The sequence below is a fragment of the Sphaeramia orbicularis genome, chromosome 17 (assembly GCF_902148855.1).
Source record: "Sphaeramia orbicularis chromosome 17, fSphaOr1.1, whole genome shotgun sequence".
Lineage (NCBI taxonomy): Eukaryota > Metazoa > Chordata > Actinopteri > Kurtiformes > Apogonidae > Sphaeramia > Sphaeramia orbicularis.
This window is the reverse complement of record NC_043973.1, coordinates 14446192-14472357: the sequence shown is the minus strand read 5'-3', so window position 1 is coordinate 14472357 and position 26166 is coordinate 14446192. Positions and strand designations below refer to the sequence as shown.

The following is a 26166-nucleotide window of genomic DNA, read 5'->3' as shown; positions in this document are numbered from 1 at the left end:
GAATTGGAATGTAGTACTTTGTCATAATATTGCTCCTTGGACATTGACCCTGGTGTATAGGAATAGCCTGAAAAGCATGCTAGTTTACATACTGCAAAATGTTTCTATCATACTGCATTTTATGTACTATGTTTGATGTCATTGTACATGTTTTTTATGGCGTACTAAAGACATGAAAGTGTGACTATTGCAGCGTGAAATAGTATTTAACCTGTGAGTTTGGGTGTTTTGACAGGACAGTGAGGACATGGAGCCATTAACGGGAGGTGGGCTGAGACGCAGGAGGACCATCAAAAAGAAAAGACGAGTGAGTTTTCAGTTACTTAAGGGAATGGTATTACATGCTGTAGCAATCATGATCATTTTGAACAAGTAAACCTGTGTTTGTTCTTTGTTTTCCTCAGGTCGTGTCATTCAGAGTTAAAAAAACTCTTCCCAGAATACCAAAACTTAACCTCACATCACAGGTACGACTCAGATTTTTTCTTTACTACTTGCGTATTTGTTTTGCTCATTATTATATCACCAAAATTGAGTTTCGGTGATATAATGGTTTTACCCTGAACACCGCTGCCAGGATCCACCACCGCAGGATATCCTTCATGTGAACGCAATAACTGGGACAGATTTGGTTGAATTTTTTCTCCCTTCATAACCAACATAGGGGACCCCTAGTGGAAGAGCCCTATAGATTTCAGCTTCTCTATGAGTATACAGTAATCATATGAGTATAAGTCATCCAAATGGAGGTGCTTTAGTTCAATATCAGTTTTTGGACATAGATCAACCAATAATAGGCCGATTGAGAAAAAATTTGGTTCATATTGATGGTCTTACAAATTTTCATTTTGTGTCTACCATCCAGAGTTCATATGTTGTCATTTTCATTCACTAGCTGAAGTTTTGTGGGGAAAAATTGGTTCTCTGACCCTTATTCTGCCACTATCAGGTTGATGTAGCGCAAACTGAGTTCATATCGATTATCTAACAATTATCGTGGATAGATTAAACATAGCGGAGGATTGGGGGGATTTCGGAGATATACCCTTACTGTTGACCTCCAACAGCGTAAGCCTTGTTATACCTGTGTTTTACTATCAAAACCTTTGTGTGTTGAAAGTAGGTCAATGATAATTATTTTTCTTCACCTCTTCACAGAGTGCAGAAAAGATGCCTAAAATTGAGGAGAGTGTGGAGCTGCAGGAGGTGATCCCAGTGCAGGTTTGTGGGTTTGTACGCAACATTTCAACAACATGTCTCTATTACTAAACCATTAATTACCGACTCTAATACCTACATTTAAAAGGCTAACGGAAGCTTTTCTTTAATATAACCTTAAGCTAAAATGACTGAAGACAAAGTAAAACAGCAACATGATGACGACCAGTGATCAGTGACGTGGTTGTGGCTATGATGAATATGATGTCAAACTATAGAGGGTCTGCACATGACGTCACCGCTAGCGGAAGTCATTGCGGTTACGCCCACTGAGTGCCAGAAAGAGGGAGATGAGTGGCAGCGTTGGTTTCCATAACATCTAAATTTTAGAACAATATTTAATAAAAAAATGGGGAAGAGCTGTTGTACGATTGATTGTATGAACAGGTTTGAAAAGCAGTCAGAGCTATCATTTTACAGACACCGAAAGACAAAGAAAAGAGAAGTAGATGGATCCACAAATCCAGGAAACCAAACCTAGATTTGTGGATCCTGTTTCATGTCAGGTAACAATTTATGCTGTATTTTTTTGGTAAAATCATACCTTAAATTCCGTATTGTTTTGGCTAACATTACTTCTTAGTAAAGTTCTTGGTTTCATGATCAGAGCTTTCATGGTTTTTGTCTTCATTTTGTGATTGTGAACCTTGTGCTCCTAGATGATTTGTAAACTAACTTAAATTGCCATGCCATGTCTCCCTGTTGTGTGCGTGTGCATGTGTGTGCGTGTGTAAGTGTGTGGGCGTGTGTGTGTGTGTGTGTGTGTGTGTGTGTGTGTGCATGTCTAGTATGGAGGGTGGGAGGGAGGGGTTTTCTTTGTAATTGTTATTCTGTTTTTATTGTGTAATTGTTTTTAATTCTGTAAAGCACTTTGTGTTGCATCTGTGCATGAAAAGCGCTTTATAAATAAAGGTTGATATTGATATTGATATTGAAATTGAGGCTAACCTAGTGTTTCAAATACGGGGGTACTTGAGCATAAAGCTACGATGGTGTATTAGGGCCACATAAGAAAATAGAGACGCTTGTCACTACAAGTATAAAGTCATAAATTATCGATATAAAACCCGCAATTTTATGATAATAAAGTCGAATACAAAAAGGAATCACAATGTAATGAGAATAAAGTTGTAGTTATAAAAAAACTCATAATTTAACAAAAATGTCATTAGTTTATGAGATTAAAGTCGTCATATTTTGACAATAAAGCCATAATATTACGAGAATAATGTCGCAATTTAAAAGCAGGTGGGAAAAATATCATAATTTACAAGAATAAAGTTGTACCCTGCTGGTCCACAGCAGTAGTATCTGTGTTGTATAAAGTGTTTGATATGAACTAGACGTAAATCTCCTCAGTACCAGTAGATCATCCATATATTCACTGGGGTCAGTACATGGTCTGCTATAAATGGACTTTGGATCAGTTGGTTCTCTGCCTAGTTTTGGACCCTGGTTGTTAGTAATGATGAAACCACGTACATTTGTTTCAGGTAAAAGTAGCGATGATCCTCTACACCCTGGATGTCAGGAAACGTGATTTCGGGCCACATGTCAATGTTTGTGGACCACTTCTTCTTTGGTAGCTCGTACAGATCCATGTCCAGTCCAATTGTCCTTAATTTAATTTCATATTTCACATTTTCCCGGTCTTGAGCCTGGTTGGTTTTTGCCACTCAGTCTGACTTAGAGGGGCGTGGCCCAGGGAGGAAGTGACATATGTGCACACCCTCTATACAGACTTTATTTAAACCTTGAAACATTCAAATTAGTTTTGATCAATACTTTTCATGTGTTTTACAGGAGGGTACTGTAGAGATGCAGAATGTGGAGATGGCAGCGTATCCTACTGAAGGAAACCCACTGGATTCTGAGGAGGTTTGTGTAGTTTTTTAGACAAGTTGCATATCAGTAGTGCAAATACATGGACAGTCACACACAGGCGATTCTGTGTATAACGTCTACAACTATATTTTTACATTTTTTTAATCCTTTTTCAGGAGAACGATGGTTTGTTGGACTGGTGGAATACAGTAGAAGGTGAGTGTGTTTCAATTCATTTTTCCAGAAAGCACTTCCCTGTTTTGTGTATGTTTTTGTTCTTTCCTTCAAAATGTAAAAAAAAAAAAAAAGAAATGAGTGAATTTCTTTTTCTTGCAAATTTCCAGGGTGGGCTGAATGGAATGAGTCTTCCAATTTCCAGGAGGAGGATGAGGAAGAGTAAGCAGATTAACATTTACATTAACATTTTTTTTTATGGCAATGAATATTTAAGTTAAATTTTTTCATCCTCTATTTCAAATGTGAAATGCAAATATGTTATGTAGTCTTGTGTGGTTTTGTTTCATTGCCTTTAATAAGAAAGAAATTGTATATAAATCAGTAATATGGGATTAAAGTGGTTAAAATTCCAATGTGTCTTTCCAGGGCGATGGAACAGGCAGCTGACCGTATCTACATGGCAGCTCGTCTGTTTGTGCGTCTTTTTAACCAGCGGGGGGCGTCCTTACAGCAGCGAATCCTGGAGCTTTTGGCTCTGGCCGATGCCGCAGATCAATTCCACAAAAAAACAGTAACTGCTGCCGTGGGTGGAGGGGTGGCCAGTGTTTGCGGCAGTGTGGCCACTATCACGGGGCTCATTCTGGCACCTTTTACTTTTGGCGCCTCTATTATTGTCACAGCAGTGGGTATCGGTGTGGCGACAGCGGGGAGCATCACCTCGGCGACGGCTAACATTACAGATACCGTTCACTCCAACATGGACCGTAAGAAGGTGGAGAAGATGATCCAAGGCTACCAAGAAGAGATCAAAGACATCCGGGAGTGTTTAGAGTTTGTTCAGGTGCGTAGATCTTTCATTGTAATTAAAGCTACTCAGGTTTTAGCACCATTTAGATGCACAGAAACACTAAAAAACAAAAAATAAAAATTTATGAAAATATAATGAAGACTCCAGAAAATACCATCTACACTGTGCCTGATAGATCATTTATTTTTTCACTTAACTGATGAAAAATGTTATATGCAGTATCATAAAATGGGAAAAGTCCCTTATCAGACATGCTGTGTGAGCCTGCATCTTCATTCAAATAATATAAAACATCAAATAAACAGTTGGATGTGCACATTTTACAGGAGCTGGGTAAAAATGTTTGCTTACTGCATTTTTGTTTTTTTGAGAGACTGAAATATAAATCAGTCCATAGTCTAATTTGACTTATTTACTGTGTAACGTTATGAGTTATAGTGGAGTTCAGTTAGCTTAAGATGCTAAACCAACACTTGTTTTTGCACTGTTCACAGGTAAATGGAGAGGAATTTAATGACAAAGAGCATATTTTATTATTATGGTATGGTAAATATTCCAGCAGTTCAGTCTGTCTGTCTGAGATTTTTGTCCATCCAATTTCTCTGACACTACAAGAGGTGCAGTGCACAGTTTCATGGCTGAATTAAAAATTTTTGATTTTTTTTTTTTTTTTTTAATGAAGTTTTGACAATATCAACTTAGACAATTTGTCCAAACGATTTCTTGGACACTATTCACCCGATTCTTTTCAAATTTCACATATGTTCTTTACATGTGCTTTTCTCTGTTTTTGCCTTTTTTTTTTTTTTTTAATTTTTATTTTGTTTTTGAGAAAACCATAACACAAATACTTACACTAACAAAACAATACAAAACAGACAACAACAGGGGGGAGAGTCCAACTATAGAGCAGCATCTAGTCCACATATACATACATCACACACATGCATCAATATACTCGCATACCCATATTGTTTTTTTTTTCCTTCACAGTAAAGTTTGAGGGTCATTTGAAATTATACAAAGTCCAATCTCACAGTTACAATATAAGTGAGCCACTTTGACCAATTTTCAGTAAAAATATCAGTTTTACATCTTAAATTAAATGTGATTCTCTCCATGGCATACATATTGTACACTACATCAGTCCAGTCATTATAGTGGGTATGTCTCTTTTCAACCATTTTCTAGATAGTCTTCTTTACATTTATCGCTCTTAGTACACTTGAGTTCTTCTAAATCATTGAGATCAACTCTTTTTTTTTTTTTTTTTTAATACATTTTTGCAAAGTTTTTAAAAAGATTGAAAGTTAAGACTCCAAATGAATCCCTGGGTAGGCAGGGTATCAGTTAACAGGAGGGGCAAAGTGTTGTGTGACCAGATGGGGGTATATTTTTCACTTGTTTGATACTACTGTAGTAGAGTGTTTTAGTACTGTTAGGTTTTAACACTAAAGCTAGGAAATTTATAAATGCATGTATTCAGATGATCCTTTGTGTGAGTTGAGTTACGTTTCAACTTCACCATTACATTTGATTAAGATATTTTAATATGTTTTAACAACAGGTTTTATTTTGATCTTTGTAGGAAGGTATGGACACCCTGCAGGAATTGGACTTTGACAAATACTCACAGAGCGCCGCCAGAAAGGCTCTGAACCACAACATCAAGCATGTGATGAAGGAAGGAGGCCGAGCTGGGAAAGCTCTCATGGTCAACACCGATAAGCTCATCAGCACTGTGCAGGTGTTGGGTGCCGCAGGAGGTGCAGCCAAAGCAGCACAGGCCATCAGCGTCACCACTGGAGTCATGTCGGCCCTCTTCCTGGCCCTGGATGTTTTTTTCTTGGCTAAGGACTCCCACGAGCTACGCAAGGGCGCCAAAACCAAGTTTGCCACCAAAATCAGGGAGGTATGTAGAGACCTTCAAGACGGCCTTTTGGAGTTGAACAAGGTAAAGACACAACTGCAGAAAACCATGGACGGCATCGAAGTGGAGGAGTACGAGGAGATCGAGGAAGTAGAGGTGGAGGTTGATGATGATTTGGAGTCAGACCCAGTGAAGCTGGCTGAACTGGAACAAGAACTGGATCTAATGGAGGAGAAACTGGACAGGAAGGTTGAAGAGGAGAGGAAGAAAGCTGAAGAGGAAAGGAAGAGGATCGAGGAGGAGGAGAAGAAGAAAGCTGAAGAGGAAAGGAAGAGGGTCAAGGAGGAAGAGAAGAAGAATGAAGAGGCAGAAGAGGCAAATATGAAGGATACAGAGAAGAGTTTGGAAGACAAAGCAGAGTCAGAGGAAAAGACTGATAAAGAGGAGGAGAAAGAGGGGGAGACGGGAGGGAATGATGTGAAGAAAGAGGGGGGAAATGACAGCCGAAAGGAGGAAAGTGAAAAAGAGGGTAAGGCTGAATCTAAGTCAGAGAAGCTTTCAGATGAAGAAAAGCAGCAAAACATTTTAACGGGCAAAGCAGCCAAAGAAGAGGTTTTAAAAGAACGGTCTCATAAAGGAACTAAAAAAGATAAAGAAATGGAGAACCAGATTACAGCTGGGAAGGAAAAATATGAGCAAGGCAATGTTCCAAACAGAAAGACAGGTGACAAGAAGGAAGAGGGCAATAAAAGCGGAAAAGAACAGCTGGAAAGTAAAAGTCATTCAGCTGACTCAAAGTATGTGGAGTGGACTAAAACGGTCAGTTCAGAAAAGGTGAAGAGTGAGAGAGAGACGAGCAAGAGCAGCAGGGAGGATGAAAGAGGGACGAGAGGAAAGCACGAGTTGAAACCAGAGAAGAAAGAGGCAGAAGTGGGGAGTACGAGGAGGGACAGCAGCAGCAGGAGCGACAAAGAAAAAGCAAGTGACAGGAGTCAAAGATGGAGCAAACATGAACCAAGAGCAGAGGAGGAGAGGGGAGTGAAGGACTGGAGAGCAGAGATGACGAAAAGTAAAGAGGAGAGAAGAGGGAGAGAGGAAGGAAGAGAACCGAAGAGAGAGACGGAGAGGTCCAAAGGGTCGCACCGAAGCCACGAGGCGCCAACAAGGAGGGAGCATTCAGACAGGGAGAGGAGGAGCAGCAGGGAGGAGGCGGACGCAAAGAGGAGTCACTCCAGGAGAGGACACGAGGAGAGAGGGAGTAGGGTAAAGGAGGAGGAGGAGGAGAGGGGGAAGAGAAGGGAGGAGGGGGAGAGTCGGAGGAGTCACTCCAGGAGAGGACACGAGGAGAGAGGGAGTAGGGTAAAGGAGGAGGAGGAGGAGAGGGGGAAGAGAAGGGAGGAGGGGGAGAGTCGGAGGAGTCACTCCAGGAGAGGACACGAGGAGAGAGGGAGTAGGGTAAAGGAGGAGGAGGAGGAGGGGGAGAGTAGGAGGAGTCACAGAGAGAGGAGAGAGAGTGACCGAGACAGAGGGCATGGACACTCACGCCGAGGGTCCCGCCCACGTTCCAACGCTCTGCTGGAGGATGGACTGTATATTTAGTCTGTTCTGGTCTGTTTTACTACGACGTGGACTAAAGAACCTCGGCGGGTCTTAAGTCTGAACTAGAACCCGAAAGGAGCGGGGATGTTTTTATCATACTTTATACTTCGGCTCTGTTCTGATCACAAGGATCTTTTAACCCATAAATGCCCACTGTCCACCAAAACCATCTAATGATTGTTTAATACCTGTTGATCCACTAATCCGATCAACACATTTAAATAATCGATGTAAAATGCAGTTTGTCGTCTTTTCATGGTCATCAGATACAGGGGTTGGACAAAATAATGGAAACACCTTAAAAAATCAACAAAATATAATTTAATATGGTGTAGGTCCGCCTTTTGCGGCAATTACAGCCTCAATTCTCCGAGGTGTTGATTCATACAACTTGTGAATTGTTTCCAAAGGAATTTTAAGCCATTCTTCAGTTAGAATACCCTCCAACTCTTTTAGAGACGATGGCGGTGGAAATCGACGTCTTACTTGAATCTCTAAAACTGACCATAAATGCTCAATAATGTTGAGGTCTGGGGACTGTGCCGGCCATACGAGATGCTCAACTTCATTAGAATGTTCCTCATGCCATTCTTTAACAATTCTAGCTGTATGGATTGGGGCATTATCATCTTGAGGTGAAGGTGTTTCCATTATTTTGTCCAACCCCTGTATGACCCATTTGGACGTTCAGAGGCTCCGTAGTTACCGTGGAAACAACATCATCTTTTACAATTTCGATTCACCAGTAAGACCCATGGAATTGGATCAATGAGTGGATGGAGACACTGGGTTTATGTTCAGTTATTGATATTTTTGCTGAAAAAGTCACTTTTTTTCAGTTGTCTCTGTTTCTAATATTATAACCCTCAAGTTTAAACTGAGCTTTTATGAACATCTACATCACAGGTGTCAAACATGCGGCCCAGGGGCCAAAACCAGCCCTCCGAAGGTTCCAATCCGGGCCGCAGCATGATTTCATGGAGCGCTAAAATTACACTGAAGATATTAACAGTTAAGGGTGTTGAACTCGTTTTAGCCCAATGTGATCTAAAGTAAAATAACAGTCTAATAACCCTTATAATAAAATGTGAACAACATGAAAATAAAGTACAATTTTAACAATATTCTGTGTGTTACTAAACGTTTTGTGGATTTGTAGATCCGATTTGTAAGTTGTGTTCATAAGTTGAGACATAATATTGTAGACATTATTCTTATTTTAGTTCCACATTCCAAACTTCCAAATTTCAATATTATGCCTCTTACCAAAAGTTGGTGTAACACTGTGTGTAATCGACATGTACAAGTGATAAGTTGAGGCATATTATTGTTAAAATTGTGCTTTTTTTTTTTTTTTTTAAGAAATTTAATTTTTTCTGGTTATTTGCATCTTTTTCGTGAAATGATAGTTTGTAAATGTAAATATTTTCATAATTTAATGTTTTTTATTGCACTAAGACGCAGATAAAAACTTGGAGTTGTCATTATTTATAGGTTTTTAAGCTAGTATGTTAATGGTTTGGCCCGCTTGAAATCGAATTGGGCTGAATGTGGCCCCTGAACTAAAATGAGTTTGACACCCCTGATCTACATGATCAGTGAACTAAATATAGGAAAAGACCTGATTTTCACTGGAACAAACATGAAATACACAGGATAATGTGACAATAAATGGTGATAAATCACACAAAAAAGGCTAAATATAGAAAAAAAAAAAAAAATTGGGAATTACTACAAAAGTAGCACTGGGTCTTTATGGGTTAATTTCCAAACAGGACCAAGGCTTAAGTCGGTAAAATCCAAGTCAGTCCTTAAATCGTGACAGTCAGGGTTTGATTTGATTAAAAAATGGATGAAGTCCCTGAATCATCAGTTGTGTACTTTATTGAGTCTGATGGTGTATTGTGTTGATGTGCTGCCTTCACTTACACTAATTATCCTGATACTCAGTTGGCTTTATTTGTTGGGTGAGTTGGAGCAGGTTGTATTTTTTCGTATTTCCACTAGGAGGCGCCAAAGACTCATCACAGCCAACATTTAAAAGCTGCCATCTGTTTAACCACTAAAGCCAACGCTGTAACACAGGGGTGTCAAACTCATTTTAGCTCAGGGGCCACACTAAGCCAAATTTGATCTGAAGTGGGCCGGACCAGTAAATTAATAACAAAATAATATGTAAATAATGTCTACTCCAAACGTTCCTCTATGTTTTAGAGCAAAAAAAAAAAAAAAAGCAAAATTGAATTGAAAATGAACATGTTTACATCCACCAACTATCCTTTAAAACAATGTGAATAACATGAACAAACTGACATTTCTTAAGAAAACTAAGTGCAATTTTAACAGTATTATGTCTCAGTTTATCATTTACACATGTATAATTACAACTTATAGATCACAGTGGATCTGCAAATACACAAAACATTTAATAATATGCAGAATATTGGTAAACTTGCACTTCAGATGTTTCAAAATGTTCATATTTATTCAGATTATTTGCATTTTTGTGAAATGATAGTTTGTTTTAGTGTAAATACAGTAGCACGACATGAAAATGCTTACATTTACAAAGAGAAAAATTTAGAGTTATGAGTATTTATAGATTATTATGGTAGTATTTTATTGATCCAAACCACTTGATATTGAATTGGTCTGTATGTGGAACCTAAACTAAAATGATTAATATCTTCAGTGTAATTTTTGCATTTCACAAATTCATCCCATGGGCCAGACTGGACCCTTTGGTGGGCCGGATTTGGCCCCCGGGCCGCATGTTTGACACCTCTGCTGTAACACAAAGCCTTGGTCCTTTGCGTCCTGTTGTTCACGGACTGCCTTACGACACTGTAATAAACATAACTCTTTTGTAAAACCTTTAGATACTGTGCGTATTGAAACACTTGTTAAGTCTGTAACCTTGTTTATTACTGTTCAGGTCATGAAATGTTGAAGGTTACACTGTTTTTTACTTATCGTGTCTGAACATGTCTTTTTGCTGCTGTGGGGTTTAATTTTAGTTTTAAATCATCACGTTTGCTTTGTGGGAATACTGGACGCTTATCAGGACTGTTTAGACATGGTTTTAGACTACAATTATCTTTGTGTGTCTGTGTGTTTTGTTTTATTTTACTACACAGTTAAGTGTTGCCTGAGTGTGAACCTTCACAGGAAAAAACTATCGCGTCGTAATTTATATCATGCAGTTGTTGTGCTTATTCAGTTTTATGGTGTTTTACAAGCACAACATTTTGCTAAATGGTTGCAAAATAATAGCCAGTTTCATAATGAACTCATGCCACTCATCATAACCTGTTACAAACACTCATCACTCTGTGCACTTTAACCAAATATGACCTTCTTCTTACTCTTTGTTTAATATTGTGCAATGTTATGTCACTGTTGCCTTGTGTTTTATAATTTGACTTTATATATTTTGTTGTAGGTCTTTTCTATGGTGGGGATTTCTTATTGAACAAATAAATTATTGAAATTACGTAAATATAATATTGTTTTGATGTCTTAATTCCAACTAGAAATTTTAATCAAAATTGATTTATTTCTTAACCATAATGTGATAAAATAATGCTTTAATACTCAAAAGTATATATTACATTTATTCTGACGATCTGGGACAAATAATTTTATAATACACAAATCCAAATGTTAATTTTTTTTTGGTCTGATTCATCAGTAGTCTTGGTTACGTTTTTCATTTAACCCTTTGATGCATGAATTATAAGAACCTTAGCCAATATTTTTTTCTTGAGTGATTTTATTCCTCTTTAGGCATGAAAAAAAACAATGCAATTAAATTTTTTGTATGAACCTATTTTTCATGGAGTTAAAAAAATGTCCACTCAGCTGGACATTTTTTTAACCATGAAAATGTAAATAATTAGTGTCAAATACAGTTTTTCATCTTTTCATGGTCATCCGATATGACCCATTTGGATGTTCAGAGGCTCTGTAGTTACCGTGGAAACACCATCATCTTCTATAACACAGGTGTCAAACATGCGACCTGGGGGCCAAATCTGGCCCGCCAAAGGGTCCAATCTGGCCCGCGAGATGAATTTGTGAAATGCAAAAATTACACTGAAGATATTAACAATCAATGGTGTCAAAATCATTTTAATGCAGGTTCCACATACAGACACATACAGTCCAATGAGATTTCAAATGGGTCAGAACCAGTAAAATATTATCATAATAACCTATAAATAATGACAACCCCCATTTTTTTTTTTTTTGCTGTAAAAAAGTAAAATTACATGAACATGTTTACGTTACCAAACTATACTTTTACAAAAAAATATGAATAACCTGAACAAATATGAACAAACGGAAATGTCTCAAGAAAAGTAAATTTAATTTTACCAATATTCTGCCTGTTACTAAATGATTTGTGCGGTTGTAACATGTGTAAATGATAAACTGAGGCTGAATATTGTTAAAATTGCACTTGTTTTTCTTAAGACAATTCAAGTTGTTCATGCTATTCAGATTTTTAAGGAAACTTTGTAGATGTAAACCTGATCATAATATAATTTTACTTTTTATACTGTTATTATTTTACTGGTCTGCCCCATTTGAGATCAGATTGGGCTGCATGTGGCCCCTGAACTAAAATGAGTTTGACACCCCTGTTCTACAACATTGATTCACCAGTAAAACCCATGGAGTTTGATCAATGACAGTGGATGGAGACACTTGATTAATGATAAATTTGCTGAAAAAGTCACTTTTTTTTTTTCTGTTTTCACTGTTTCTGATTTAATAACCTCTGAATTTACTCTGAGTTTTAATAAACATCAACATGATCAACAGATTAAATATAATAAAATACCTACTTTACACTGAAAAACGCTAAATACAGAAGATAATATAAGAATAAATGGTAATAAATACTTAACCTTCCTCTTGTGCTAGCTTATTGTTACCGTCTCTTATGTTAACAGGTCAGTTTTGACTCATGTCTTAAATCAGCTGTAAAATACACTAAAAACAATTATCTATCATCCAGTTTGTTTCCCATCTCTTGGTTACTTTGTTAGGCTTCCTTATTCATGAAAATATTGGTTTTAATATTTTTGGTGTGAGCCTCTGGACCTTTTTTTTTGTCAGTATACCCTCCATGTGCACTCTGCAAGTCACCAGCTCCATACTGGACATCTTTGCTTGTTTTGTTTTTGTGCAGGAATAATGGATAAGAAGGCAAAATGAGATATCCCAAAAGCTCACATGATTGAGAGAGGAGCTGGCTGTCAATGTGTTGGCCGACAGTGCACTTATGATTTCAGTTTTGGCTCTAATTATTGCTTCATAATCTTGTTTTTATAACTGGGTCGAAACTGACCCTAACAACACAAAGGTCATCATTTTAACCACAGCATTTCATAATTTAGTGGAAAAAAAAATGTTTTGTATTATTTTTGTTGAAATAGAGGTTCCTGACAAAGTCAAAAAGCCTTGATGCAATAAATACATTTTATGTGGTTCATTTATGCATTTAAAACCTAAAAAGGGTCGGTGCTGACCCTAACACAAGAGGAAGGTTAAGAAAGGTTAAATAGAGAGAAAAAATCATTTGGGAACTGCCATCAAAAAACCACTGGGTCTTTATGGGTTAAATATTAATAACATTTTATTTCCTAGCTTTTATATTCACTCATGCAGATATTATTCAGGTACTGTTACAGAAGTTCAGCTTAAATTACATTGTAGAATAGCTGTCCACTGTAGTGTCCACTATGCATGAAAGGGTTCATATTAATGCAAATATATGTAGCCTCACAATTCAAATTCATGCTACCTCTTTAACAGCCACCATTTGTGCAGCCTTTGTTTTTGGACTGAAGAGCTTTTTTTAAGGTCATACAAAACGACGTCACATGATCCTGTTTGAAGTTCCTGGGCTCTGTTCCCAAAATTTGCCAAATTCAGGTCACCTTATGCTGGTGCAATACAACATGAACAAGAAGGAAATGTGAATCTCCACACACCCACTAGTCTGCACAGCTGGTTTAGTTCCACAGAAGTCCATGCGGATCACTGTAAGAATGAATGATTTATTCCAGAACAGCTGACGGAAAGTTGGATGTTTCAAAAGTATGTTCTAATGAGCAGTTTATCTCCTGATTAAATGCAATTAAATGATTCATGCAACATCTACAACCTCAGAAACAGTTTACTTTTTTTTTTTTTTTTTTCACATTTTGTCCACACAACGCACTAGGTTTCAAAGACAGTAGAAAAAACCAGCACATTTTCACAGTTTAGCACAGGGGTGTCAAACTCATTTTAGTTCAGGGGCCACATGTAGCCTAATATGATCTGAAGTGGTCCGAACCAGTAAAATAATATAAATAATAGGATAAGAACTGATAAATAAAGTCAAATCCAAAGTTTTCTCTATGTTTTTTGAGTGAAAAAAAAGCAAAATTCATTACTGGAAAGGTTTACTAACTGCACTTGAACATAACATGAGCAAATATGAACAACAAGAAAAGTTCTGAAGAAAAATAATTGCAATTTTAACAATATTACATTGCCTTAGTTTATCTTTTATACATGTGCATCACAACTTACAGATCACAGTGGATCTACAGATACACACAACATTGAGTAACAGGTACAATATTCAGTGGCGTGCACAGACATTTAGAGGGGCAGGTCCTCAGCCAACGAAAAAGGGCACCCCTCTCCCGAGCCCGACAATCCTGATCTGCAGCGTTTTCATAAACATTGGTCCGCAATAACTTGCCATCACTGTTTATTCAGTATTACACATATGTTAGCATTCTACAAGACAATGTACTGCTACTGCAATGGCCTTACACTTTTCACACCAAATAACTAGAAAAAAAAACAAACAAAAAACATTCTACTTGTAAAGTACAATGAGCATAGGACTTACGAGTCCAGGAGCAAAAAAAATGACTAGAGGAGGATTATGAACCACCCAACCGTGTAAAAATCTACAAAGCCAAAACTGAGTCACATAACCATGACAATCACTAATTTACTGGACAACCTTTATCAGCCTGAACAAACCAGTATCATAGAACCAATCTAGGACTGCACACTGACACAACTGTGCAGAAGGACTGACATTTGGCTTGATCCAGGACAGAGGAGACCTGGTACCCTGGGCTGCCTGCTGCAAGTCTCTTTCCCACAGTTTCTTTACTCTTTCCTTTCCTGGCATTTTGCTGCAATTGATGAATAAGAAACATCAAATTGCGCACTACCGTGAACAGTATAGACCAGGGCTGTCAAACTCATTTTAGTTCAGGGGCTACATATGCTTATTATGATCTAACGTGGGCCGGACCAGTAAAATAATATAAATAATAGGATAAGAACTTTTGAGTGAAAAAAGTAAATTCTGTAATGAAAATGTTTACATCTACGAATTGTACTTGAACATAACATGAACAAATATGAACAACCTGAAAATTTGTTTGTAAAATAAGTGCAATGTTAACAATATTACACCTCAGTTTATCATTTATACATGTGAATCACAACTTAGAGATCACAGTGGATCTACAAATACACAAAACATTAATTAACAGGGAGAATATTATTAAAATTCCGCATACTTCTCTTAAGACATTTCAGATATTCACATTTTTTTGTAAAAAGCTTGTCTGTAAATGTAAACATTTTTGTGTAATTTAATTTTTTTTACACTAAAACAAAGAGACAAATTTACAGTTTTCATTATTTATAGATAATTCTTTTAGTATTTTACTGCTCTGATCCACTTTAGACTGAAATGACCCAAACTGATTTTAACACCATTGATTATTAATATTTTCAGTGTAATTTTTGCATTTCACAAATTCATCCCACGGGCCGGATTGAACCCTTTGGCGGGACGGATTTGGCCCCCGGGCCGCATGTTTGCCACCTGTGATATAGATGATGACATAGATAAACAACCCTGAAAAGCATGGAGTCTGTCAACAAATAACATTAGAGTTCTGCTGTTGCCAGGTTACTATGGACTATATAGAACCTGGACGGCCTTCAAACAGTCGCAGTTCAATCTTTTCTAAGTAACAGGCAGAATATTGGTAAAATTCCACATACTTGAGAAATTTTTGTTCAGGTTATTCCCATTTTTTGTAAAAGGCTCATCTGTAAATGTAAACATTTGTGCAATTTTACTTTTTTTACACTAAAACAAAGAGACAAATTTACAGTTTTCATTATTTATAGGTTATTCTGATAGTATTTTACTGGTCTGATCCACTTTAGACTGAAATGACCTAAAATGAATTTAACCCATGTAAAACCAGTAAAACCCATGGAGTTTGATAAATGACAGTGGATGGAGACACTTGGTTTATGAATGAATGAATGAATGAAATCTTTATTTCGAGCATGTAAACAGTGAAATCAAAACAAGAATCAACCAACAAAATATTAGTGCTGGTACAAAAATGACTGATGAGCAAACAACAACATAAATAAATAAATAAATAACAGTAATAGTAAATAATAATAATAATAATAATAATAATAATAATAATAATAATAATAATAATAAAAACAAATGAAATGAAATTATACATGCTCGAAAAGGAGTAGGAAGAAGTAAAAATGTATGTACTCCTACCCCCAATTTCTATTCCTTATGATCATTATATAGCAATTATTATTTTGTATGAATAATAATAATAATAATAATGATAATAATAATAATAATAATAATAATAATAATAATAATAATAATAATAACAACAACAACAACAACGACAACAATACTGGTATAACAATATCAACCATCCTTTTTCCATATACATTAATATGATAATACCCATTTATAACATTTCCAACCAGATATTAATAAAATGTTTATGTTCAGTTAATGATATTTTTGCTGAAAAAGTCACTTTTTTCATTTTTTTCTGTGTTTGATTTAATAACCTTCAAGTTTAATCTGAGCTTTTATAAACACCTATGTGATCAGTAAATTAAATATAGGAAAATGCATGAGTACAATACAGTAGAAAATGCAAAATACAGAGGATAATATTAGAATAAATGGTGATAAATCAATTAGGAATATTTAAATAGAGAGAAAAAATAATTTGGGAACTTCCAAAAAAGTACCACTGAGTCTTCATGGGTTAAAAAATATATTGCGTAAACTATAGAGGAATTACAACCAACTACAGTGGATATAAAAAAGTCTATACACCCTTGTTAAAATGTCAGGTTGTTGTGATGTAAAAAAAATTTGACCAAGATAAATAATTTCAAAACTTTTTCCACCATTAACCCTTTCATGCATCAATTATGAGAACCTTCAAGATTTTTTGTCTAGAGTGTTTTTATTCCTCCTTAGGCATAAAAAAACCAATGTGATCGAGTTTTTCTTTTTTCATAATCGTTACAAAAATGTCCACTCAGCTACACAATGCGTTTAATTTTTGAAGTAAAGAAACATGTATTTAAAACCCACTAGGGTCAAAACACAGTAATGTCCCACCAGAGAGCAAACTTTAATTGATCACCATTCCAATATTTATTTCAATGTAAAGGAGCTCCTTGTTTTGGATAATCCCTTATGGTCCAGCTAAAGCAAAAATGAATTTAAAAGTAAAAATGTGGGTCATTTAACAACACTAATTTGTCAGATTGTCTCTAAAATGTCCCGTCAGAGAGATTTCGAATACAGTGTTTTGACCCAATAGCAGAAAGTGATATGAAAACAATGAAATTAAGACTTTTTTGATTTGATTTGATCTATCTCCCCTTTATGTCAAGCACTTTGAAACATGTTTTAAAAAGTACTATTTAAATAAAGCTTTACTTACTTACTTACATTTTTAATGCAGCTAATCTGATGTTTTCTCACATTGTAACATATTCTAATACTAGTTATTAGTTATTACTCACTTCATGGAGGTAAAAAGCCAAAAAAAAAAAAAAAAAAAGGGGAATTACAGTCTAACAATCAACAACTGATTTACACTCAAACATGTTAGTGCAGATCAGGTTCATCAAGAACAGCAAAGTTACAGTAATGGTATGAATGTCAGTGTATGGGATGGTGCATAAGTGTCCTCTGTGTTGGCTGATATGGAACTAAAACAACAAAACCCATGAATATACAATAGAACAGCTGTAGAATAGTTGCCCACAATAGTGACCGCTATGCATGAAAGGGTTAATGTAACCTATAACCTCCACAACTCAACTGAAAAACAAACTAAAATCTTTTAGGGAGGGGAAGTACTGATAAACAACTAAGATCATGTGATTGCACAAGTGGGCACACCCTCTTATAACCGCGGATGTGGTTGTGTTCAGAATTAACCAGTCATATTTAAACTCATGTTAAATGGAAGTCAACACACTCCTGACACCATTCTAAGAGCCTCTGATTAACCCCAAATAACTCGGACTGCTCTAGTAGGCTCTTCCTGATGTTTCTGTAGTGACATCTTACAGCATAAGCCATGGTCCTCAGAGAACTTCCAAAGCATCAGTGGGATCTCAGTGTTCAAAGGTTTCAGTCAGAAGAAGGGTACAAAAGAATTTCCAAGGCATTAACCCTTTCATGCATGAATTATGAGAACCTTAGTCAATATTTTTTTCTTGAGTGTTTTTATTCCTCTTTAGGCATGAAAAAAAAACAATGCAATTGAAATTTTTTTATGACCCTATTTATCATGGAGTTACAAAAATGTCCACTCAGCTGGACACCATACATACAGGGGTTGGACAAAATAATGGAAACACCTTCACCTCAAGATGATAATGCCCCAATCCATACAGCTAGAATTGTTAAAGAATGACATGAGGAACATTCTAATGAAGTTGAGCATCTCGTATGGCCGGCACAGTCCCCAGACCTCAACATTATTGAGCATTTATGGTCAGTTTTAGAGATTCAAGTAAGACGTCGATTTCCACCGCCATCGTCTCTAAAAGAGTTGGAGGGTATTCTAACTGAAGAATGGCTTAAAATTCCTTTGGAAACAATTCACAAGTTGTATGAATCAATACCTCGGAGAATTGAGGCTGTAATTGCCGCAAAAGGCGGACCTACACCATATTAAATTATATTTTGTTGATTTTTTAAGGTGTTTCCATTATTTTGTCCAACCCCTGTATGACTTTTGAAGCAAAGAAACATGTATTTAAAACTCATCTTCATGCAGCTAATCTGATGTTTTCTCACATTTTATCATACTCTAATACTAGTTATTACTCATTTCATGGAGATAATATCCACCTGAGACCCAGGCATTTGACAATTTTAGCTTTTTTACACTAAAATATTGTCTTGATTGGAAACTGCATAATGCAACAGTTTTTTCAGATACATTTTTAAAATCATTTTTATTTATGTTTGGATTTTTTAATGGAATGTCCTTTGCAATGGGCAGCATTTAAGTTAAACTGTCAAACTTTTGTCCCCTATAGAGGACAAAATGCATTGCTGGGTCTCAGGAGGATATGCAAAAAAAGCAAAACAAACTTTTTGTTTCAGAAAACTGTTAATTACAGTCTCATAACAATTAGCAATTGATTTACACTAAAACATGTTAGTGCAGATCAGGTTTATCAAGGACAGCAAAGTTACAGTAATTGTAGGAATTGCAGTGTTTGGGATGATGCATCAGTGTCCACTGTGTTGGCTGATATGGAACTAAAATAACAAAACCCATGAATATACAAGAGAACAGCTGGAGAAGAACTGTCCACTGTGCATGAAAGGGTTAAATATACCATAGAAGTCAGCGAAGACAGTCATCATCAAGTGGAGAAAATATGGGACAAGAGTGACATTTCCGACAACTGGATATCCCTCCAAAACTGATGAAAAGATGAGAAGAAAACTGGTTAGAGAGGCTGTCAAGAGGCTGACGGCAACACTGAAGGAGATGCAACAATTTCTAGCAAATACTTATGATGTAGTGCATACAGGGGTTGGACAAAATAATGGAAACACCTTAAAAAATCAACAAAATATAATTTAATATGGTGTAGGTCCGCCTTTTGCGGCAATTACAGCCTCAATTCTCCGCGGTGTTGATTCATACAACTTGTGAATTGTTTCCAAAGGAATTTTAAGCCATTCTTCAGTTAGAATACCCTCCAACTCTTTTAGAGACGATGGCGGTGGAAATCGACGTCTTACTTGAATCTCTAAAACTGACCATAAATGCTCAATAATGTTGAGGTCTGGGGACTGTGCCGGCCATACGAGATGCTCAACTTCATTAGAATGTTCCTCATGCCATTCTTTAACAGTTCTAGCTGTATGGATTGGGGCATTATCATCTTGAGGTGAAGGTGTTTCCATTATTTTGTCCAACCCCTGTATGACAACAGTCTGACATGTCTGGGCTATGGGGTAGGGGAGCATGATGAAAGCCTTATCACAGGGGTGTCAGACTCATTTTAGTCTATTACAGGGGTGTCAAACATGTGGTCTGGAGGCCAAAACCAGCCCGCCAAAGGTTCCAGTCCAGCCCGCGGGATGAATTTGCAAAAATTACACTTCAGATATTAACAATCAAGGATGTCGAACTCGTTTTAGTTGAGGTTCCACATACAAGACAATGTGATCTCAACTAAAATAACTGCATAATAACCTATAAATAATGACTCCAAATTTTCTTAGTTTATTGTGAAAAACATAGTATTACATTACACCTATAAATAATGACAACTCCACATTTTTCTCTTTGTTTTAGTGTAAAAACTTACACTAAATTCTGAAAATATTAACATTTACAAACTATCCTTTAACAATAAAATGTGAAAAACCTGAAATTTTTGTAAGTAAAATTTAAACATTATACTTCCTGTTATTAAATAGTTTGCGCCTTTTGTAGATCCAATCCATCATACACATGTATAAATGGTAAGTTGAGGTGTAATATTGTTAAAATTGCACTAATTTTTCCTCAAGAAATCACTTTTTTTTTTTAGGTTATTCACATCATTTTTGTTTGGATAGTTTGTAAATGTACATACTTTCATGATTTCATTTTGACTGCACTAAAACAAAGAGAAAAAATTGGAGTCGTCATTATTTACAGATTATTATGCTGTTGTTTTACTGGTCCGGTCCACTTGAGATCAGTTCGGGCTTAATGTGGTCCCTGAGCTAAAATGAGTTTGACACCCCTGGTCTAATATGATATAAAGTGGGCCAGACCAGTAAAATAATGTATATAATAGTATAAGAACTTCTAAGTGAAAAAAGTAAAATTCTGTAATGAAAATGTTTAAAGCCGCGAACTGTACTTGAACATAACATGAACAAATATGAACAACCTGAAAATTCAAAGTGCAATGTTAACAGTATTACGCCTTAGTTTATCATTTTTACATGTGCCTCACAACGTACAGATCACAGTTTATCTACAAATACACAAATCATTTAATAACAGGGAGAATATTTTTAAAATTCCACAGATGTCTATTAAGACATTTCAGGTTATTCACATTTTTTCTAAAAGGCTAGTCTGTAAATATAAACATCTTTGTAAAATGTAACTTTTTTACACTAAAACAAAGAGAAAATTAGCAGTTTTCATTATTTATAGGTTTTTATGATAGTATTTTACTGGTCTGATCCACTTTAGATTGAATTGCCCCAAAATGATTTTAACATCTTTGATCGTTAATATCTTCAGTGTAATTTTTGCATTTTATAAATTTGGCGGGACAGATTTAGCCCCCGGGCCGCATGTTTGACACCTGTGCCTTATCCTGTGAAGAAAAGTACCAAAACCCATCTAAATTTTTACAAACACATTTTAAATCTCCCAAATGCATGTGGGAAAATGTGTTTTTGTCAGATGAAACCAAGGTTGAATTTTTTGGCCATGATTCCAGAAGGTATATTTGGCACAAAACCCAACATTGCTCATCACCAAAAGAACACCACACCTGCAGTGACACATGGTGGTGACAGCATCATGCTTTGGGGCTGTTTTTCTTCAGCTGGAACTGGGGCCTTGATCAAGGTGAAAGGAATTGTGAACAGTTCCAAATACCAGTTAGTGTTGGCACAAAACCTTCAGACTTCTGCCAGAAAGCTGAAAATGAACGTCATGTTTTACCACAACAGTGATCCAAAGCCTACATCCAAAATCAACAAAAGAGTGGCTTCACCAGAAGAAGATGAAGGTTTTGGAATGACCCCGCCAATGGTGTAATGGTCCCTGGTGAAGTGGGTATACTCTCAATTTTTAACCCCCCCCCTCCCTTTTTTTTTCTTTTTAAAGTAGTCCAGAAAAACGCCGTTTTAGAAACAGTGACATGTCAGACTACTCTATTTACTTTACCCAAAAATCCATCAGTAGTATTTGCTCACTATTGTAAAATTATCATGACTTGATCAGGAGCAGTTAGTAGGTTTTACTGGTCACACAAGCAGCTGCATGAATGGAAATCGGCTAAAATTTGCTTAGAGGTCTTATTTCTGTCTTTGTGCATAAGAAATCAATCTAAGTGAATCCCCAAAGGAACTTTGTGTTGGTAAATGCAAGTTATGTAAATTTACAGGATTTAAGTTCTGTTGCCACATGTTGATGCTCATATGAACTATGTTTTCAGGTCAAAAATGTCCAATTTCATCACAATTAATGCTATATTTTCATGTCACAAATGGCCAAGTTATATTTTAACTGAATTTACCTGGAAAACAAATATTCTGTCCTTTTAGATTCCCCTCTTTTTCTTCCAAGATTCTATCCTACATATCACATGTTTTATTTTTACAGGTTGCAATATGGAGTATGGTGCTGATCCATCCTGCTTATGTTATGCCATTACATACATTAAGAATGTCACACGTCACTTTTTAAATCAAGTTTTCTAATAATAAGCATTTTTATAAAGAAATAACAATTCTATATTGTTATTTACTCTTTAATATGATGATAAACGATACAATAAATAATTCTGATACTAGTTTTTGCACAGGGATCATTTGTGGAAACGGTGACATGGCTGCCGAGCATCAGTATGATGGGATCTGTAACAACCATGTCACATCCGTCCACTGAAACATTTTGTGTTTTTGTGTCAGCTGTTATTGTTTTAGATCCACAATACTAACATTTATGAATAAGAGAAGAATTAGCAATAGTAAGTATACAAGTTTATTACTAATAAAGTACTGGTACTGACCAGATCATCATGGGTAATGTCACGTCTGTCCACCAGCAAAAGTTTTCACATACACGTGCTATTCAAAATCCAATATTTCTGAAAATATAGCTTCCACTGTCAAATAATATCAGTAGTCTGAGCACAAATGTATCAGCATTATTTCAACACAGTTCTATGCATTTCTTACAACTTTTTTTTTTTTGACAAAAATGGCCACTTATTTGACCCCCTAAGTAAATTTTAGCTGAAATGTATTCAACATGAGGCAAACATAGGATAACATTAGCCTACTCACACAGTTGAACTATTGATGACAAAATCTCTTCTCTAAACGTGCAGTCATATGACCAATAGTTTCAAACAGTGACTCATTCTGAAACCACCTTAAAACTCACCTCAGAATTATGTATTCCATGGAAGTTCCAATTTGGGTCAGATACTACTGAATGGTGCACATCAGGGGGATTTAGAAGTGGGTATACCCAATACTGACTGAAAAATAAGTAGGTATACTCCGTATACCCCTGTATACCCTCAACTACACCACTGGACCCCACCAGAGTCCAGACCTGAGTCCGATTAAACATCTGTGGGGTGATCTGATGAGGGCTGTGCACTGGAGATGTCCTCACAGTCTGACAGATTCTGAGCATTTTTATAGACGAGTGGGCAAATATGGCCACATCACGAGTGCAGTAATAAAAGCCAAAGGGGCTACAACAAAGTATTAGTTTAACCCTTTCACGTATAGTGGTCACTACAGTGGACAGTTATTCTACAGCTGTTCTCTTATCGTATTTTCAAGGATTTTATTATTTTAGTTCCATATCAGCCAACACAGTGGACACTTAAGCATCATCCCATACACTGACATTCATACCGTTACTGTGACTTTGCTGTTGATAAACCTGATCTGCACTAACATGTTTGAGTGTAAATCAGGTGCTTGTTATTGTTGTTAGACTGTCATTAACATTTTTTTTTTTTTTTTTTCATATAATCCCCATAAAGTGAGTAATAACTAGTATTAGAGTTTGTTAAAATGTGACAAAACATCAGATAAACAACATTTAAAAAATTATTTCATAGATTTCAGACAGTGTATCAGTAAAAACATGTTTCTTTGCTGCAAAAATTAAACACATGGTGTACAGCTGAGTAGACATTTTTGCAACTCCATGACAAATAGGTTCATAAAAAAATATTTTAATCGCATTATTTTTTTCATGCCTAAAGAGGAATAAAAACACTCAGGAAAACAAAACAAAAAAAATCTCAATTAGGGTTCTCATAAGTCATGCATGAAAGGGTTAAGGGTGTGCATATTTATGCAACTAAGTTATTGTAAGTTTTTTATTTTTTATTTTTCCCTTGAAAAGATTTCAGTTTGTTTTTCAGTTGACTTGTACAGGTTATGGGTCTCATTAATGGTGGAGAAAGTTTTGAAATGGTTTATTTTGGTTTCATTATTTTCCATCACAAAAACCTTGCATTTGAACAGGAGTGTGTAGACTTTTTATGTCCACTGTGCGTCTGAGCCTCTGAAAATGGAGGGGCCTGGTTTAAAATGGTTAAAATCCCTAAATGGTTAATGCGATGTGTTTGTTAAACCTCTTGAATTAAAGCTGAAATCAAATCAAATCAAAGTTTTTTTTCTATAGCACTTTACAACAACATAACGAAGCCCAAAGTGCTTTACTCTCTAAAAGCATGATTAAATTATAAGATAAAAACAGGTTAATCAAATACCATAACTAGAAGCACTCGGAGAGCGCAGACCTCCGCCAAGGCTGATCAGTGGCCCCCCCCCGTGGGCCCCCCCACCCCCGATCACCACCAAAATTTAATCATTTCTTCCTCATCCCATTTCCAACAAACCCTGAAAATTTCATCCAAATCTGTCCATAACTTTTTGAGTTATGTTGCACACTAACAGACAAACAAACAAACAAACCCTGGCAAAAACATAACCTCCTTGGTGGAGGTAAAAATATGTATAAAATAATAGGACACAACACACACTGATAAAAGAGACCACAGATTCAAACCTAATAGTGTCGCAGTGCTAAGGGTTCAAAGCCAGTCTAAACAGGTGAGTCTTTAACCTGGACTTGAACAGGGGCAGGTCAGCGAGGACTCGCAAGTCAGGAGGCAACGAGTTCCACAGTTTTGAAGCAGCAGCAACAAATGAATGATCACCCCACTGTTTATATCAGGACCTGGGGACATCCAAAGCCATCTGAGAGGACGATCGGAGGGCTCTGCTGGGGCGGTGAACTGTTAAAATCTCAGATAAATAGGGAGGCGCTCGACCATTTAAAGCTTTAAAAACAAACATTAAAATTTTAAAATCAATACAATAGCAGACTGGGAGCTGACTGTATGCTCACATTTCAATCACATTTTGATGCTTTCATCTCAGATCCATTGTGGTGGTGTGCAGAGGGGAAATTAGAAATTACTGTCTCTGTCCAAATATACATGACTATTTACAGATTTAGATAAATACCCACTCTCTGTAAAGAATAATTATAGTAAAATAATAAGAATAACACTGGGTTACAAAAAAATGTTTTTTGCAAGTTGTCTAGGTTTTTTCAACTGAATTAGGACCATTTTGCACCGCTAAATCCTAAAATGACATCTGTTTTTCTCAATCAGGTCAGGTTTTTTTGCTAATTTGATTTTGAAAAATTTGATCTTCTCACAAAATATAATAATTAAGACCAAAATCAGATTGGTAAGCACACTTTATGAAACTTGTGACTTGATTCCTGTTAGGTACAATGGTGTATTCACCGGAGATGTAGCAGAATACGTCAGGCTTATTTTTGCAAGATCTTCTAGTCGAAGCCATTTCATTCACCTGTAATATTAAAAAAAAAACATTAATCATAAATTGGCAAAAGTAAAATCTTCAGAACTTGTTTATTACAAGAAATATGAAAGAATTTTGTATCATATGATGTGAATATGCCCATAAATGTAAGCAAAAATGTTAAAAAGCCAATATGTAGCATAGTTCAGAAAGTTGACCAGATTGAGCAAAATTAATGTGATTTTTGGATTCAGCACACCAAAATTATCCTAAATCAGCTAAAAAACTTAAACAATGAATTTGTTGTTGACCAGTGTAATAATAATAATAATAATAATAATAATAATAATAATAATAATAATAATAATAATAATAATAATAATAATGATCCCTGACTAATTTTAAATGTACAGACTTCGACACTCAGTTCAGACTCAAATGTAAGAAAATTAATGGACTGTTGAAAAACAGAAGAGCGGTGTTCTCCACCCCCCCACCCCACCCCACCCCCATAGCCATATTAATTTAAATTGATTCATGTAAACTCAAAACAGATAGTAACTGATGCAAATACATTATTACAAATATTAAATTATTTAACTCATTGTATTGTGACTGCCTCCACCACTACCGCCGCCACAATAATACTAGCAAATGAGGCTACTGGTATTAATATTATGTATTTTTGTATTATTACAA

General features: G+C 36.1%; 1 protein-coding gene across 1 annotated transcript in view; it reads left to right on the top strand.

Annotated features, from left to right (window-relative positions):
• LOC115436878 (myb-like protein X) overlaps window positions 1-26166 on the top strand; it is a 65972-nt gene that overhangs the window by 23277 nt on the left and 16529 nt on the right. The window contains exons 47-54 of the mRNA XM_030159851.1: window positions 236-307; window positions 405-467; window positions 1159-1221; window positions 3022-3096; window positions 3219-3258; window positions 3387-3438; window positions 3646-4060; window positions 5616-7256. Of these exons, the coding sequence (XP_030015711.1) occupies window positions 236-307; window positions 405-467; window positions 1159-1221; window positions 3022-3096; window positions 3219-3258; window positions 3387-3438; window positions 3646-4060; window positions 5616-7256 (2421 nt within the window). The remainder of the gene's footprint in view (window positions 1-235; window positions 308-404; window positions 468-1158; window positions 1222-3021; window positions 3097-3218; window positions 3259-3386; window positions 3439-3645; window positions 4061-5615; window positions 7257-26166) is intronic.